At 39.1% G+C, this 18,906-nt stretch overlaps 1 protein-coding gene across 1 annotated transcript in view; it reads right to left on the bottom strand.

Moving 5' to 3' along the window:
• The window catches only part of ARHGAP42 (Rho GTPase activating protein 42), a 348,862-nt gene that overhangs the window by 31,525 nt on the left and 298,431 nt on the right, over positions 1-18,906 (bottom strand). The window contains exon 13 of the mRNA XM_005889073.3: positions 810-872. Within this exon, the coding sequence (XP_005889135.1) occupies positions 810-872 (63 nt within the window). The remainder of the gene's footprint in view (positions 1-809; positions 873-18,906) is intronic.

The following is an 18,906-nucleotide window of genomic DNA, read 5'->3' as shown; positions in this document are numbered from 1 at the left end:
TTGCTAACTTCACTTTAAAGGTGAGGATGGGATTGACATATACACACTTCTATGTAAAAAAGAGATAACTAATAAGGACTTACTGTATAGCATAGGCAATTCTACTAAATAGTCCATAATTGTCTATTTGGGTTAAGAATCTAAAATGTGGTAGATATATGAATGTGTAAAACTGATTCACTCTGCTATACACCTGAAATTTACAACATTGTAAATCAACTATACCCCCCAAAAAATTAAACAGAAATAAAGGTGAGCAGACAGATTCAGAGATTTTAAGGAAATGACTTGACTTCTCAAAACTTAAATGGCAGCACCAAACTTTGAATCTAAGTTTAAAGAATTCCAAAGCCCGATAGGAGGTTTTGCTTTAGGCAAGTTTTCCTGGAAGTAAAAGGCCACTAGAGTGGACTTCAGGACAGAGGTTATGACTAGAATGAAGACAGGTGCTGAATTTGTGACGGTGATGAAAATTACTGTGAGATATAATGCAGGGAAGGAGGAGAGCTGAATTCAAACTGCTCGGGAGTCTTACTTCCTACAGCTTGGAAAAAAATAATAATATCGGTCCGTCAAAGTAAAGTGAGGCTATATCATGAAACTTCATGAAAAAGAAGTATGTTTGTAGTATGATTTTGGCAAACTGAAGTTCAAAGTACAGCTATTTACATGTTTGTGTAATTTATAAATCATATGTTTCTTAAAATTAAGCTCCTATTGATAGCAAAGTACATCCTGATTTCTGAGCAGTTTCTATGTAAGAAGGGACCAACACTACAGTAACGGTGTACCCATCAGGCAGCACTGACCTCTCGTTTCCACAGCTTGGATGCATTTTCTCACGAAGTTGAACCCTGCTTCATTTAAGTACACTGAAAATAAAAGAAAACCATATTAAGTGTTTATGATGAACTAACAGTACTGCTTCAGTCGGCTCTACTGTTTCAGAGCTTGATGGCAGATAGGTTGTTACTGAATTTATCAAATATTTTGGTTAGCATTTGATTTTTTATTTGGGGGTAGAAGTGAAAGAGGGAGGTTCATATTCACGAATGTTTTTATATCAACTCGGTTCATTAGAAACACAGATCTTTCACCGAAAGTAATATGTAAAATTGAGCCCATCCGTTTCCCCTAAAATTAGCATTATCCTTTACTATATATTTTTATGGATGATAGAAGCAAATACAATAAAAATAAACTTTTACTGTGTGTTAATAATTATACTACAGAGGTATTCATGTGTTTTTCCCATGAGATTCTCCAAACAACATTATGAGGTATAGATAAAGTACTGCAATCTTTAGGTGATTTACCAAGTTGCTGAAAACTGCTTTTTTTTGTTCTAAGGTCTAGAGCCACATTTTAACTCAGGTCTCCTGAATTCTATGTACTATTCTATTTCATTTCATATCATATTCAAAATAGTTCAAAATATGCATAGTAAGTCCACTAAAAATCCTCTCAAAGATCCTCCATTGAAGTGAAGTGAAGTTGCTCAGTCGTGCTCGACTCTTTGCGACCCCATGGACTATAGCCTACCGGGACCCTCTGTCCATGGGATTTTCCAGGCAAGAATACTGGAGTGGGCTGCCATTTCCTTCTCCAGGGGAACTTCCCAACCCAGGGATCGAACCTGGGTCTCCCGCATTGTAGGCAGACACTTTTACCGTCTGAGCCATAAAAATCCTCTCAAAGATCCTCCATTACAAAACTGCAATTTATTTTCATTGCTTTTTGACAGTTTTTCCTAAGGTTTAGAAGTCAAATAAAATTAGACTACTTGTTTAAGGAGAAAGGATTTAAAAATACCAAATAATAACCCACAGGGAAAATTCAAAAAGTTTTGATACTGTAATACAAATTTTTACCAAATATATTGACTATATGATATCTCTTTAATATTCCCAAATAATAATTTATGAAGACAAAGACAAACCATTAAAAAATTAAAACTGGTTTCCATTTAAAAATGGTGGATTAAACACATACAGGTAATGACATAGATCCACAAAAAATATAGATTTAGAAAATTAGGCTAGAAAAAGGTGCCAGGAAAGATGAAAAACTTTGAAGAAATCCTGGGCATAGAAAATCACTGAAACTGAACTGACTGAAAATCTGAGATGAGAAATGAGAAACTGAAAAACTAGAGGGACTACACTGAGATGTCACCTCACACCGATCAGAATGGCCATCACACACACACACCAACAAAACAAAGAACAAATGTTGGCAAGGATGTGGAAAACAACAGGACCCGTGTACGCTGTTGGGAATATGAACTGGTGCAGCCACAGTGAAAAACAGTATAGAGGTTTCTCAAAAAAGGCAAAAATAGAACTACCATGTAACCCAGCAATTCTACTCCTAGGGGGAATTAAAAACCAAAACACGGAACACTAATTCTAAAAGATACGTGCTGATGTATGGCAAAAACCATCATAATATTGCAAAATAATTGTCAAGATGTGAAAGAATAAACTGTGTTGGCCAAAATAACCCTGCGTTTTTGTTTTATTGCCTTTGAACATCCTTTGCTATTGCCTGAACCAGTATACGGAAGTTCTGGGATAGACATAATGCTCAGCTTTCCTTAGAGCCAGGTGAACCTGGGGTTGGATCTCAACTCCATGGCTTTATGATGGAAGTGTGCCTATGAACCTTTATGAACACTATCCTTTCATCTAAGAGGAATGGGATGGGGAGGGAGGTGGGAGGGGGGTTCAGGATGGGGAACACATGTACACCCATGGCGGATTCATGTCAATGTATGGCAAAACCAATACAATATTGTAAAGTAAAAAAAAAAATAAATAAAGCTGAGATTAAAAAAATAAAGAAAGAAAGAAAAAGAGGGACTAGGTAAAATAAATAAATAAATAAAAATGAGGGAAATCACACTACATATCTTAGAGGGTTGCAGTAAGATGAAGACAAAACCATATGAACTACTGAAGAGCAACAAGCATGGAATAAATAAAATTAGATGCTCGATTCCTTCTTCATGTGCTCCTATGCACACATCACAGAAACAGAAGAAATGATAAACAGCAACAAAAAAAGTCAACCACTAGTGCTAAGCAGAAGAAACAGACAATAGTTACTCTCCCACTTAGTAACTGTATTACTGGGGATAGTTTTGATTCTTTCTCTATCTCATTTTCCTCTTCCATAAAATAAGGATAATAATAATACTGTCTACATAGGGCTATTCCTAGATGAAATATGTTAACATTTGCAAATCTCCTAGAAGAGTACTGAGAATATAGTGCTACAGAGTGTTGGCTCTTACCATCATCATCATTGTTATTGACTAGAGGAGAATGTAAAATTTAAATATGCAAATCACATGAACAAGGCATTCTTTGGGAATATGCAAATCACATGAACAAGGCATTCTTTGGGCAGGGATGAAGTCACTGGGGATTGAGGTACTATCTGCTTGGAGCATTATTCTTCAAAGAGGCATCAGTTCAGTTTGCTGGTTCAGTCATGTCCCCACGGACTGCAGCACAACAGGCCTCCCTGTCCACCACCAACTCCCGGAGCTCGCTCAAACTGAAGTCCATTGAGTCGGTGATGCCATCCAACCATCTCATCCTCTGTCGTCCCCTTCTCCTCCCGCCTTCAGTCTTTCCCAGCATCAGGGTCTTTTCCAATGCGTCAGTTCTTCACATCAGGTGGCCAAAATATTGGAGTTTCAGCGTCAGCATCAGATCTTCCAATAAATATTCAGGACTGATTTCCTTTAGGATTGACTGGCTTGATCTCCTTGCAGTCCAAGGGACTCTCAAGAGTCTTCTCCAACACCACAGTTCAAAAGCATCAATTCTTTGGTGCTCAGCTTTCTTTATGTTCCAACTCTCACATCCGTACATGACTACTGGAAAAATCATAGCTTTGACTATATGGACCTTTGTCAGTAAAGTAATGTCTGCTTTTTAACAATCTGTCTAGGTTGGTCATAGCTTTTCTTCCAAGGAGCAAGTGTCTTTTAATTTCATGGCTAGAGTCACTATCTGCAGTGATTTTGGAGCCCAAGAAAATAAAGTCTCTCACTTGGTTCCATTGTTTTTCCATTTATTTGTCATGAAATGAAGGGACTGGATGCCATGATCTTAATTTTTTGGAATCTTGAGTTTTAAGCCAGCTTTTTCACTCTCCTCTTTTACTTTCATAAAGAGGTTCTTTAGTTCCTCTTCGCTTTCTGCCATAAGAGTGGTGACATCTGGTATCTGAGGTTACCGATATTTCTCCCGGCAATCTTGATTCAGGCTTGTGTGCTTCTCATGATGTACTCTTCATAGAAGTTAAATAAGCAGGGTGACAATACACAGCCTTGACACACTCCTTTCCCAATTTGGAACCAGTCTGTTTTCCATGTTCAGTTCTAACTGTTGCTTCTTGATCTGCACACAGATGTCTTAGGAGGCAGGTAAGGTGGTCTGATATTTCCATCTCTTTACAAATTTCCCAGTTTGTTTTGATCTACACAGTCAAAGGCTTTGGCGTAATCAATAAAGCAGAGGTAGATGTTTTTCTGAATTCTCTTGCTTTTTTGATAATCCAATGGATGTTGGGAATTTGGTCTCTGGTTTCTCTGCCTCTTCTAAATCCAGCTTGAACATCTGGAAGTTTATGGTTCATGTACTATTGAAGCCTGACTTGGAGAATTTTGAGCATTACTTTGCTAGTGAGTGAGTTGAGTGCAATTGTGTGGTAGTGTGAGCATTCTTTGGCATTGCCTTTCTTTGGGATTGGAATGAAAACTGACCTTTTCCAGTCCTGTGGCCACTGCTGAGTTTTCCAAATTTGCTGGCATATTGAGTGCAGCACTTTCACAGCATCATCTTTTAGGATTTGAAATAGCTCAACTGGGATTGCATCACCTCCACTAACTTTGTTTGTAGTGATGCTTCCTAAGGCCCACTTGACTTCACATTCTAGGATGTCTGGCTCTAGGTGAGTGGTCATACCATCGTGGTTATCTGAGTCATGAAGATCTTTGTTATATAGTTCTCCTGTGTATTCTGTCACCTCCTCTTAATATCTTCTGCTTCTGTTAGGACCATAGGACTTAAAGGACCATGTTTCTGTCCTTTATTGTGCCCATTTTTGCATGAAATATTCCCTTGGTATCTCTAATTTTCTTGAAGAGATCTCTAGTCTTTCCCATTCTATTGCTTTCCTCTATTTCTTTGCAGTGTTCACTGAGGAAAGCTTTCTTATCTCTCCTTGCTATTCCTTGGAACTCTGTATTCAAATGGGTATATCTTTCCTTTTCTCCATTGCCTTTAGCTTCTCTTCTTTTCTCAGCTATTTGTAAGGCCTCCTCAGACAACCATTTTGCCTTTTTGCATTTCTTTTTCTTGGGGATGGTCTTGATCACTGCCTCTGTACAATGTCATGAACCTCCATCCATAGTTCTTCAAGCACTCTATCAGATCTAACTCCTTGAATCTATTTGTCACTTTCATTGTATACTGTAAGGTATTTGTTTTAGGTCATGCCTCGATGTTCTAGTGGTTTTCTCTACTTTTTTCATTTGAATCAGAATTTTCAATAAGGAGTTCATGATCTGAGCCACAGTAGGCTCCTGGTCTTGTTTTTGCTGACTGTATAGATCTTCTCCATCTTTGGCTGCAAGGAATATAATCAATCTGATTCCAGTGTTGACCATCTGATGATGTCCATGTGAAGCGTCTTCTCTTGTGTTGTTGGAAGAGGGTGTTTACTATAAATAACAATGATCAGACACATCCTCTCATTGGAACTAAACAGATTACAGTAGCTTGGGTCTACCGTTCACCTATATTTGTTGCCCCTTCCTGTAGGATGGTTGTGTTTCTTGGCTCTCACTAAGACAGTTTGGTCATATGCTATATACTAGCCAATGAAACATGCACAGAAGTGACAGACATCATCATCCACCAATCAGGAAGAACTGATAAGTAGGAGCTTGACATTTCCTAGTCCCCTCTGGCACAAGATCATCAATGTTAGAGAGACAAGGTACTCCATAAGCTTGGATTTTAGAGTAAAAACTATAAATAAGAGAATCACAGCATGATCAAGACATGAACCTTCACTGTGGTAAGTCTCTCAACCACAGCATAACCTGGTGTTTCTGATTTAATTATATATAACTTCAACAGTTTTCTACTCAAAAAGGACTAAATGAAAGAAAGCCAATCCCACACTCTTAGCTTTTACTTGCTTAACTGGAATGTAGCAGAGGATTTTTGGCTACTGACTTGCCAATTCCTATAAAAAGACATCAAAAGGCAATAATAGCAGTACCCATTGATGGCTGCCTTACAAACTACTACTCTTGCCTTCACACAAGAATTCAGCAGTTTCTGCTGAATCTGAGGAGAAGAAGATGATATGGATTAAACATGCTCCAGAATCCTCTGTCTCCCAGTGACTGATGTAGGAGGAAGTCCCAGGGAAGTTCCTCTCTTACTTCCCACTTCTGAGGGAAGTAAGGGAGGAACACATTCTGTAAAGGAATCCTTTCAATCTTCCAAAGCCATGTAGGCTATATTCCACTTAGTATGCTAGTGCTAAAGAGAATTCAACAAAAATAGGTCTCTATAGCTTATAAAAGTCCTTATGCAGGACTTCCCTGGTGGCTCAGAACGGTAAAGCGTCTGTCTACAATGCAGGAGACCCGGGTTCAATCCCCGGGTTGGGAAGACCCGCTGGAGAAGGAAATGGCAATCCACTCCAGTACTATTGCCTGGAAAATCCCATGGACAGAGGAGCCTGGTAGGCTACAGTCCATGGAGTCGCAAAGAGTCGGACACGACTGAGCGAGTTCACTTCACTTCTATAGCTTACAAAAGAAAGACTGGGAACTCTTCAGTGTTCAAATGAAAAAACTCAGTGTAAGGGGTTCTTCCTAAGTATGACCACAGCAATGAAGGCTGATAATTTATACTAACTTTTCTTTAGTGGAGGGCAAGTATTCCTGTTGCAGCACTAGAGAGGGGAGTACAGCTGTCTGTATGAAACATGGACTGCTCAAAGCCTCCCAGAGCAGGCACCCAAGAAATGCTTGCTGATCACTGGCTGGCTAGTTACCAGTTTGTAGCTGACTTGCTCAAGTACCCTCTGGCTTCTACAAGGGTTAGAGCTTATTAGCCAACAGAAGCTGCTTTGGTCAACTCTGCAGGATTCTTGCCCCAGCACTGTATCTCTCTGTGAAGACCAGGGTTAGGCAGAATACAACTATCACAAATTTCCAGGATTTGAAATCCTATAGTATTAATAATACTCGGCCTTTAGGGCTAAAGCAGAAGATAGGCTAACTTAAAGAACTCAATTTATTCAATCAAAACTTAAAGAGAAACATTATTATTTTTCCCCTGATAACTAATGAAGGCTCAAGTTTTTACTGAAATCCAAGTAAAGTTTTCAAAAGGCAGTTTAGCAAAACAAAAAGCTATTAATCTCAACAGAATTCCAAAAGCCATGAGAAAAAGAATAGTCTTCCATGCAGCTAAAAAGTAAAAGTCCTTGTATCTTCAATTTCCTAGTAATTAAAAACCCAGCATGTCCTTACAGATGTAATCTACTTGGCCTTACAATACATTCCCAGGATTGACAAAGCAAAGCAACACTTGCCTTCACTTTTGAACTCACATTTCTAATCTGCCATTTCAGATTAAAAGGCTCCTATCACACACAACTAATATCATAGTACATGTGGCTGGAAAGAAACAGAAGAAAATGAGTGTATTTATGGGCATTCATGGTTCCCACAGGACCTTTTCTCTTCTCCCTAAAGGTGACTGCAGCCATGAAAATAAAAGATCCTTGCTCCTTGGAAGAAAAGCTATGACCAACCTAGACAGCATATTAAAAAACAGAGACATTACTTTGCCAACAAAGGTCTGTCTAGTCAAAGCTATGGTTTTTCCAGTAGTCATGTATGGATGTGAAAGTTGGAATATAAAGAAAGCTGAGGGCCAAAGAATTGATGCTTTTGAACTATGGTATTGGAGAAGACTCCTGAGAGTCCCCTGGATGCAAGGAGATCAAACCAATCAGTCCTAAAGGAAATCAGTCCTGAATATTCATTGGAAGGACTGATGCTGAAGCTGAAACTCTGATACTTTGGCCACCTAATTGGAAAAGATCCTGATGCTGGGAAAGATTGAAGGCGGGAAGAGAAGGGGACAACAGAGGATGAGATGGTTGGATGGCATCACTGATGTGATGGACATGAGTTTGAGTAGGTTCTGGGAATTGGTGATGGACAGGGAGGCCTGGCGTGCTGCAGTTCATGCAGTCACAGAGAGTCAGATAGGACTGAGTGACTGAACTGAACTGATAGGAAGAGCAGGTAACTCTTCATAGCCCTGACCTAAACTGTTTTCTTTCTGTTCCACCCAGGAAGGGGACCTGATTTCTGACTCTCTTCCTTGGTCTTGGTGATGAGCACAGAACTGTACTTGATTAGAGGCCTTGGGGAGAATGTAGTGAAGGAAAATGATTAAGCCAGGGATGTCTGAGAATTTCCATAACAGAACTATCTAAAGGGCAGTAAAGGGCAGTAGGAACTGCCCAAACGTTCATGACATTACAGGACTTGCGATGGATAAGAATGAGTTCACTTTTCCTGTTTGATTCCTGGGAGAATAAATCCCTTGAGTACACATGTGGAAAGCCACTGAAACTCACAGTGGCAGAAATTTGGAGTTGTTGGGAAATTTTGAAAGTGTCTTCTGGTCCAATACCTTTGGTTTTGTATGAAGGCTGACTGTCAGAACACTTTACCACTATATACCCTAGTAGTGACTTTAATCAGAAAAGTATCATTTGAAAGAACTTCCTTTTTCTTATTCACAATGATTAGAATAAACTAGTTCCATAATGGAGTATTGCTGAAATGAACTGCATGAGAGAATGAGAACTAAAACACTTGCCTTTCACAATTCCAGTTTCTCCAGACCTGGGATAGAAGGATCAACTGAAAAGTCATCACACGAAACATATGCATGAGTGGAGACAAGGCTCAGGGCACCAAGAGAGAATGCCAGAAGAAGCAAGCCTAGGAAAAAAGACAACTGCCTCCACTCCTGTTAACAACTAGGGCCATTATGGGAGTCTTGGAAAAGAAAAGATGTGTCATGACAAATACTTTGTTTTTTTGAACAATGGCCTCAAATGGCATAATTATATTTTCAGTGGTATGGTTTGAAGAACAGCTGGGTTCTAATCTTAATTGAGTGATAACTGTTTAGTTACAACTCTCAAAATAAATCCATTACCAAAGTTAAAGTTCAAGAAAAGGATACTGTGGAATGTCTTACAGCCAGCAAAGAATCTGTGGATTTAATACCCTGAGGACTGGAAAAGGTCAGTTTTCATTCCAATCCCAAAGAGAGGCAATGCCAAAGAATGTTCAAACTACCACACGATTGCACTCATCTCACATGCTAGTAAAGTAATGCTCAAAATTCTCCAAGCCAGCCTTCAGCAATACGTGAACCGTGAACTTCCTGATGTTCAAGCTGGTTTTAGAAAAGGCAGAGGAACCAGAGATCAAATTGCCAACATCTGCTGGATCATGGAAAAAGCAAAAGAGTTCCAGAAAAACATCTATTTCTGCTTTATTGACTATGCCAAAGCCGTTGACTGTGTGGATCACAATAAACTGTGGAAAATTCTGAAAGAGATGGGAATACCAGACCACTTGACCTGCCTCTTGAGAAATCTGTATGCAGGTCAGGAAGCAACAGTTAGAACTGGACATGGAACAACAGACTGGTTCCAAAAGGCTGTATATTGTCACCCTGTTTATTTAACTTATATGCAGAGTACATCATGAGAAATGCTGGACTGGAAGAAACATAAGCTGGAATCAAGATTGCCGGGAGAAATATCAATAACCTCAGATATGCAGATGACACCACCCTTATGGCAGAAAGTGAAAAGGAACTAAAAAGCCTCTTGATGAAAGTGAAAGTGGAGAGTGAAAAAGTTGGCTTAAAGCTCAACATTCAGAAAACGAAGATCATGGCATCCGGTCCCATCACTTCATGGGAAATAGGTGGGGAAACAGTGGAAACAGTGTCAGACTTTATTTTGGGGGGCTCCAAAATCACTGCAGATGGTGACTGCAGTCATGAAATTAAAAGACACTTACTCCTTGGAAGGAAACTTATGACCAACCTAGATAGCATATTCAAGAATAGAGTCATTACTTTGCCAACAAAGGTCTGTCTAGCCAAGGCTATGGTTTTTCCTGTGGTCATGTATGGATGTGAGAGTCGGACTGTGAAGAAGGCTGAGCGCCAAAGAATTGGTGCTTTTGAACTGTGGTGTTGGAGAAGACTCTTGAGAGTCCCTTGGACTGCAAGGAGATCCAACCAGTCCATTCTGAAGGAGATCAGCCCTGGGATTTCTTTGGAAGGAATGATGTTAAAGCTGAAACTCCAGTACTTTGGCCACCTCATGCAAAGAGTTGACTCATTGGAAAAGACTCTGATGCTGGGAGGGATTGGGGGCAGGAGGAGAAGGGGACGACAGAGGATGAGATGGCTAGATGGCATCACTGACTCGATGGACATGAGTCTGAGTGAACTCCGGAAGTTGGTGATGGACAGGGAGGCCTGGCGTGCTGCGATTCATGGGGTCTCAAAGAGTCGGACACGACTGAGCGACTGAACTGAACTGAACGAACTGGTGCTCGAGCTTTTTAACATGACACTTTTTTCATAAAGATGAGTCAAGTTTTCCTTCTCTGCTGAATTATGTTATTCTGACTTATGGCATCTACACTCTTCCCTGGTGGCTCGGATGGTAAAGAATCTGCCTGCAATGCAGGAGACCTGGTTCGATTCCTGGGTTGGGAAGATGCAGGAGGGCATGGAAACCTACTCCAGTATTCCTGCTTGGAGAATCCCATGGACAGAGGAGCCTGGCAGGCTACAGTCCACGGGGTCACAAAGAGTTGGACATGACTGAGCAACTGAGCACACACAGCAGCACATACTCTGAAAATGGTAAACTGAGAGTAACCACAAAGGAGGGAGACTTTCAGGTTAGGCTGTAAAGAGCCTCATTACTCTGCATTCACAGCATGGTTTCATGCTCCATCTCATGGTGTGTGCTCCCTGTACATTCACAGCATGGCCCTATTTTAGGACACTAGATAGTTCTTTGTCTGCTGCTTATGATAGATCATATGTCTGTCCACAAGCACAGACACATGATGGCTCCCAATGGGTGACATTCAAAGCAAATTTTTATCTGAGTTTTGTATTTTACCCTCCTAAACTTCATTATTGTCTTTTGCAATTCAAAAATACAAACACATTCCTAGCAAAACTGAGTTTCCAAAGAATAATAGGAATAATTTAACACAAAAGGAATCCATCTGAATTGCCAAGGCTATAAAGAAGCACTTCTCGAGGTGGCAAATGAATAAGGGCTGGTACTGGTTTCAGATGCCAATTGTGAGAGAGATTAAAGACCAAAATGGACATAATGCTATGTTGGGAGAGAGTCAAGTGTCAAAAGGCGACACAGATCTCAGAAAAACAAGATGATATACAGAAAAATGGTCAAAGGTACAAATGTAAAGAAGACATAGCTGCTAAACTCAAAACAGGATGAGCCTGCAGGACTTAATCAAGACTTAAGAAAGAGGACTTACACTTCACAATCACTAGAATATAATTTTGAACTGAAACAAATAAAATTCTGGATGTATCACTAGGAAGGAAATATGATGCTACTCAATAGGATCAAGTGCTTGAATCTGGAATACTGTTTAGCATAAAGATTTATCTTAAGCACTTCACTGCATGTTGGATTGAAAGAATGTTTAGAAAGCCTCACCCATGCAAACTGGCAATACCAAAATATCTACCAAGAGCAAGGGGAGTTTACTTCTTCTAGAAGGTGCATTCAATCCTGTGCCTCTACTACTCAAGTTACTTTTACTGGTGGCATATGCCATAGTCCTGACTTTTAAACAGAGCACTGATTCTGTAAACAAAGTTGAATCTTCCAGAACGTGTAAAAACAACCAAAACCAAGTGCAATTTTGGGTCACTTGGTTTTACAGGAATGTGTAACAAGACGTTCTGAAGCAGCTACACAATTTCACATGTAATTTTAGAAAGTTTAGAATACATTAAAAGGTATTAATTTCTGCATTTTAAAGCAAATTTACCAGACTACAAAAGTTGTTCAGTTGTTTAGCGAGATTATATTTATCAGAATCATTAATCTGTCTTATTATATTAGGGTGTTAATCTCATTTTATTCGAGGATGAAATTTAGTAGCTTTACAAGTATAACTTGATATGTTTCTAGATATCATACACATGACAAATATACAGATACATATGTTAGATATAGTTATATATAGATAAATTATCTATAACCCTAGTATGCAGATGACATCATTCTAACAGCAGAAGTCAAAGAGAAACTAAAGAACCTCTCAATGAGGGTGAAGTAGGAGAGTGAAAAAGCTGGTTTAAAACTAAATATTAAGAAAACTAAGATCATGGCATCTGGCCCCATTATTTCATGGCAAATAGATGGGGTAAAGATGGAAGTAGTGACTGATTTCATTTTCTTGGGCTCTAAAATCACTGTGGATGGTGACTGCAGTCATGAAATAAGAAGACAATTGCTTCTTGGCAGGAAAGCGATGACAAACGAAGACAGTGTGTTGAAAATCAGAGCCATCACTCTGCCGACAAAGGTCCTTATAGTCAAAGCTCTGGTCTTCCCAACTGTCACATAAGGTTGTGAGACCTAGACCGTAAAGAAGGCAGAGTGCCAAAGACTTGATGTCTTTGAACTGTGGTGTTGGAGAAGACTCTTGACAGTCCCTTGGACAGCAAAGATATCAAACCAGTCAATCTTAAAGGAAACCAACCATGAATACTCATTGGAAGGACTGATGATGAAGCCGAAACTTGGGCAGACTTTGAGAGATGGTGAGGGACAGGGAGGCCTGGTGTGCTGCACTTCATGGGGTCGAGTCAGGCACACTGGGCGAATGAACAACAATGTTTATAGAAGCTTGCTTGATTAAATGCCTAAGTGGGAGAATTCTAGCAGATTTATGAAAATATAAAGAAGTAAAAATGACTTACTTTTAAAATTAGTACATTTATAAATAAGACTTGTATGATGATTAAAGATGTTTAAAGAAAAATTACGGCTTAAGACAAAATAAAATTTAATAAATAAAAATAAAAAATTCAAAACAGATTTAAGATTTATAATTTCAAGTACTACCTATCAATAAAGCAAAGGTAATTTAAATATCCCTTTCATGATCAAAATCTTCCCCTTGGCAATAAAAGCCTAGTGGAACTAAGTAAGAATGAAACCAAGCAGGACCCTCTGGGGCCCGTGGGCAGGAAGCTCGTCTGTGTCTTCTGTTTCCGCTTTGTATGGAACAGACTCCAGCCTCCAAGACCTCCCCTGAGTTCCCAAGGTCAGATTCAAGCAGCTGCTAATCAGGGAAGGGAGCAGATGCAGAGACAAGGAAGGAACAGTCAGGAAACAATAGTGCAGCCTTGGGAAAGAGTCCTGGTTCTTCCTCAGGAGACACACAGAACAATATCTTTACAGTTCTTCATAGAACTAAAAGCTAACCAAGGGAAGATGTCAGCATTCTTCAGACCACAGAAGACCACCTGAGACTAAAGGAACCAGAGTGGCTCACTATGAGATTATTGCTAAAGAAGTGCAGGCCCTGCACACACTCTGAACTTCTGAGAAACCTACCCTGACCAAGTCCTCCTGGGTTGGGACACACAGTTTTTTCGTTTTTTTTTTTTTGGCCGGGTTGGGGGGGGGGGACACAATTTTTAAGGTCAGGAGCTCTCTGTGACCCCCTCTGCCTGGCAAAGCAATGATGCTATTCTTTTCTATTTCATCCAAAACACTGTCACCAAGATTCCACTCAGCACGGGGCCAAAGAGGCCAAATTTTCAGAATCAAGAATAAGAACAAATACGTGCTGAGCACACATCTCAGGGGAAGTTTGCATGGAGAACTATAGAGGAGAAATGTGATCTGTCACAAGGAACAGAGGGAACTGGTGGAAAACTAATATGTCATATCAAGAGTCAGAATGTGATAAATCATGCAAACACATGGACCCTCGGACTGCCATTTTCCTCTAAGACATATCAATTTATAATTACACCGGGTGGCAAAGAGATGCTTCAAGTGCCTAAAACTACAGGAAAGCTGATTTCCAAAAGAATAAGTCTTTACTACAAGAAGAAGTATAATCTCCCTCCATCACAGCATAAGTATATGTGATAACTTTCTCATTCAAGTTACCTAATTATGATTAAAAAAAAAAAAAAAAACAACTAGTTCCAAGGTGCATTAAGTATCACGTATATTCTGACTGACTTGATCACATCCTACTCAAAAGCTCTATTCAGTATCATACAGATGTTCATTTGTTTTTCAGGGAGGATTGTCCTTGAGAAGGTTCATTTGAATTTGAAAGGACTATCTTTATACTGGATTTGAACAATGAACCCAGTATTAGAAAACACATTTCAAACTCTAGACAAATGCAAATTACACAACAGATTACTTTTTAGGTAATTGTTTAGAATGAACATCCAGTACTTATAAACCTCTTAATGGCTGGTTAATGTTTTTGTGATTAGATAAAAGCGGGCAATGAAAGATATACTAATCACTCTGGCAATAAAGAAAGAAATACATGAATAAAAACTGGGAATATTTTTAAAATCTTTAACATAAAAGGTATTTAAAATTATGTATTTTCTTTTGATAATTTTTGAAATTAACCACTAGGAAGCACTTCATTCAGATAAAATGACAGGTTTTGCATATACTCAATATTTATGACTTTCAAATGAGTGCTTTCCAAGTTTTTAATCTATACTCCATTCTAACATATTTTAATAGCAATATAAAAGTCAGGGTTATTAAGGCTGTTTTAAAAATAAATTTAGACATTATGAGAGAAAGTCAATTAAGTCAAATAAAATTTGAAAGTGCTTTAAAGGATATACATACAACCTTAGAAACATATAAAACTTGATTTTAAATGTCAAATAATTTGACTATTATAAATTACATATGAAAATACTCTAAACTAACCAAGGATTAAAGGTGGCAGATGATTAAAAAGGATTCAGAGTATGATGGAAAATACATAAAATGCATTCATTCAGAATGGCTTGATACTAAGGATTCAGTAATGAAACAATGAAAACATGTTTTCCTATGTATCCCAGGTGTTTTGACCATGTCCTTAAACCTCACGATCTTGTACACAATTTCCTAAAATTAGCAGTGTTCATGTATTCAATCTTGTAAACTGGAGAAGAAAAAATAAAAGAAGCCTTCTATTGCCATTTAAAGAAAATCAAACTAAATATTAATTGCCTCAAATCTCTTTCTGGGATAAAGTAGGGTATATACTTTTAAGTAATAAATACTAAATAAATAATTAAATAGGTTACTATAAAGTCCAGTAGTTAGTGGTTTTAACGTGAGAAACTTCTTTGAATGAAAATTTCAAATTTGCTGAATAACATCAGATCAAAGGTATATTACTATGATTTTCCAAAGTTAACTCCTAATATTACATAATACCTCTGTGATAAAAGTAACTATGTGATGGAGGTTAAATCAAGATGCTGACTTGGGAAGATGCTGATTCTACCTCCTCCCACAGGCACACAAAACCTGCAACTATACAATGGATCAATTTCCTCTGACAAAGACCCAAAAACCTAGCTAAAACGTTCTTCAACAAAGGATTAAAGGACAACATCAACATGGGTAGGAGAGTCAGAGGTGCAGTCTCACCCAAAATCTCACCTCTGGCACAGCAACCCGGAGGTGCAAGAGACCTCACACATGTGGAACTTCTCCCGGAGGAGCTGGGGGTTTGTGCCCCGTATCAGGCACAACCTTACAACCTGCATTGGAGAGATGAGCTCCCAATACTTTTGGCTTTGAATATCAACAGGGCGGATGTTCAGAAGATGCAAAAGGCTGAAGGGACTGAAAAGTTCCCTCATGCAGAGCAACTCACACTAGGACTCAGCACAAACCCAACAGTGTGGAAAGCTCCTAGACCATATAAGAAGGAGATCCATTAGTTAAGATCGAAGGCTCTGCCCGGAATGCAGAGGTCTGTGAGAACCTTCTGGGACAGAGGAGCTGATATTTTTGGGCTCTCCTATCACACTGCTAGAGCCATAGGACTTGCGTTTGCTCCATGTGCTCCCCGGTCCCACTGAAGCCAGGGGGCTTACCCACATGTCCCTGTGGTCCTGCTGCAGCCTGTGATCCCACCCTGCCCCCCATGTTCCTGGGGCCTCACTGTGGCCAGTGGGCTATGGTGCACTCTTGTAGCATTGGTGCAGTCAGCAATCTCACGGTAGGCTCTCCTGGGGCCCACTGAGCTGTCAGGAATGTTAACTCTATACAGGAGACACACCTTGACCACCTGGCCATGATCCAGAGATGACTGGATTTCTGGGCCTTGTGGGTCTGAAACAATCGAGGAGACAGTTCATGGTAGTGAACCATGGCCACAATATAGACAGTAGACTGAAACACATCCCTGGACTTCCTGTGAAAACAGCTCTAATTACTTGTCCCAGAGCTCAAGTGAGCGGAAGGCTTCCAGTTAATCACATGTCTAGAAGCTGCAGAGGAGCTCCCAGACCAGAGAACACAGGCTGGGGGAGCCATCCTCACACTGTTCCTTGGCCTGTGACAGCTCACCTGTACCTGCCAGAGAGAAGCTTATACGTTCATTTGGAGCTCTGATTTGGGCAACTGTCACCAAGGGGACACCTCAGAACCACTTGAAGCTAGCAGGGGTTATAACAGTGGTCACATAAAACTGAATATATACATATACACACACACACACATTTTTTTAAAAGCTGATTCCCAAAGGTCTACATTCCAAACAGCCTAAAGCTAAGTGGTGAACTAGATCCCTCTCTGTGGAACACTGATAGTGACCTATCAAGAATAAAATTAAACTACTGAGATAATTACAAATGCTCCAGAGACAAAAAAGAGCTAGGGCAGGCTGAAAAACAAGGTTCATCTCCTACAAGTCACTCCAACAAGACTAGAAGTAACTGCTTTGCCTAATTTGTAGAAACAAACACAGAGAGACAAGCAAAATGAGAAAACAGAGGAATGTGTCGCAAACAAAAGAAAAGACAAAAATTCAGGAAAAAAATCCCTCACTGAAATGGAGGTAATTTACCTGATAGTTTAATGAACATAAACATGCTCAATGATCTCTTGGAAGAACAGATGAATACAATGAGAACTTCCACAAAAAGATAGAAAATATAAGTAAATACCAAAAATAAATCATGGACCTCAAGAATACTCTAACTGAAAAGAAAAATATACTAGAGGGTTTCAGTAGCAGGCTAAATGAAGCAGCAGAAAGGATCAACAACCTGGAAGACAGGAAAGTGGAATTCATCGTAACAGATCAGAAGAAATAAAAGTATTTAAGAGACCTATGGTACAATATCCGGAGAAGGCACTCCAGTACTCTTGCCTGGAAAATCCCATGGATGGAGGAGCCTGGTGGGCTGCAGTTCATGGGGTCGCTTAGAGTCGGACACGACTGAGCGACTTCCCTTTCACTTTTCACTTTCATGCATTGGAGAAGGAAATGGCAACCCACTCCAGTGTTCTTGCCTGGAGAATCCCAGGGACGGGGGAGCCTGGTGGGCTTCCGTCTATGGGGTCGCACAGAGTCGGACACGACTGAAGTGACTTAGCAATAGCATGGTAGAATATCAAGAGGAATAACATCCTCATTGTAGGGGTCCCAGAAAGAGAAGAGAGAGAGAAAAAGAGGCAGAATATTTAGTTCAAGAAACAATGGCTAAAAACATCCCTAACTAGGGGTAAGAACAGACACTGAAGTTGAGGAAGCATGGAGCATTCCAAGTAAGATGAACCCAAAGAGATCTACACAAAGGCACATTATAACTAAAATGTCAAACATTAAGACAAGGAGAGAATCATAAAAGCAAGAAGAAAAAATAACTTGTTATATATAAGGGAAACATCATAAGATTATCAGCTGATTTCTTAGCAAAAAATTTAAAAGCCACAGGGAATGGCATAATATATTTAAAGTACTGAAAAGAAAAACCATTCAATCAAAAATACTCCACAGGCAAGGTTACTATTCAGAACGGAAGGAGAAATAGTTTTCTACAGAAGTAAAGGCTAAACATCATCAACACTAAATCTGCCTTACAAGAAATGTTAAAGGAACTTCAAGATAACAAAGAAAGCCATAAAATAGTAACAAGAAAACATAAGAAAGTCAAAATCTCATGAGTAGAGGCAAACATATAGTAAAGTTAGTGAATTAACCATTTATAAACCTAGAATGAAGGTTAAAAGACAAAAACAAGTAAAATTAACAATAACTACAATAATTAAGGGAAACAAAAACAATATATAACATCAAAAATATAAAATGAGGGTGGGAGAACTAAAAATGTTTTTAATGTTTAGAATGCTTTAAAACTTAACTTCCTCTCAGCTTAAAATAGATTACTATACATACATACATACATACATACGTTTTTTATATATGAATTCCATAGAAACCACAAACCAAAAACCTATTGTACATACACTAAAGATAATATATACACATAATGTGAAAAAAAGTCATCAAATCACAGGAAAGAGAACCAGAGAAGAAAGGAACAGAGAGAAACTATAAAAACAACTAGAAAACAAGTCACAAAATGACAGGAAGTATTAATACATACCTGTTAATAACTACTTTAAATTTAAATGGACAAAACTTTCTGATCAAAAGCCAGAGCAGCTAAACATATTTTAAAAAACACACAA

This window comes from Bos mutus, chromosome 15, assembly GCF_027580195.1.
Source record: "Bos mutus isolate GX-2022 chromosome 15, NWIPB_WYAK_1.1, whole genome shotgun sequence".
In the NCBI taxonomy this organism is placed as follows: Eukaryota; Metazoa; Chordata; class Mammalia; order Artiodactyla; family Bovidae; genus Bos; species Bos mutus.
Note: the sequence above shows the minus strand (reverse complement) of the source record. Positions and strands in the feature narration are given on the sequence as shown.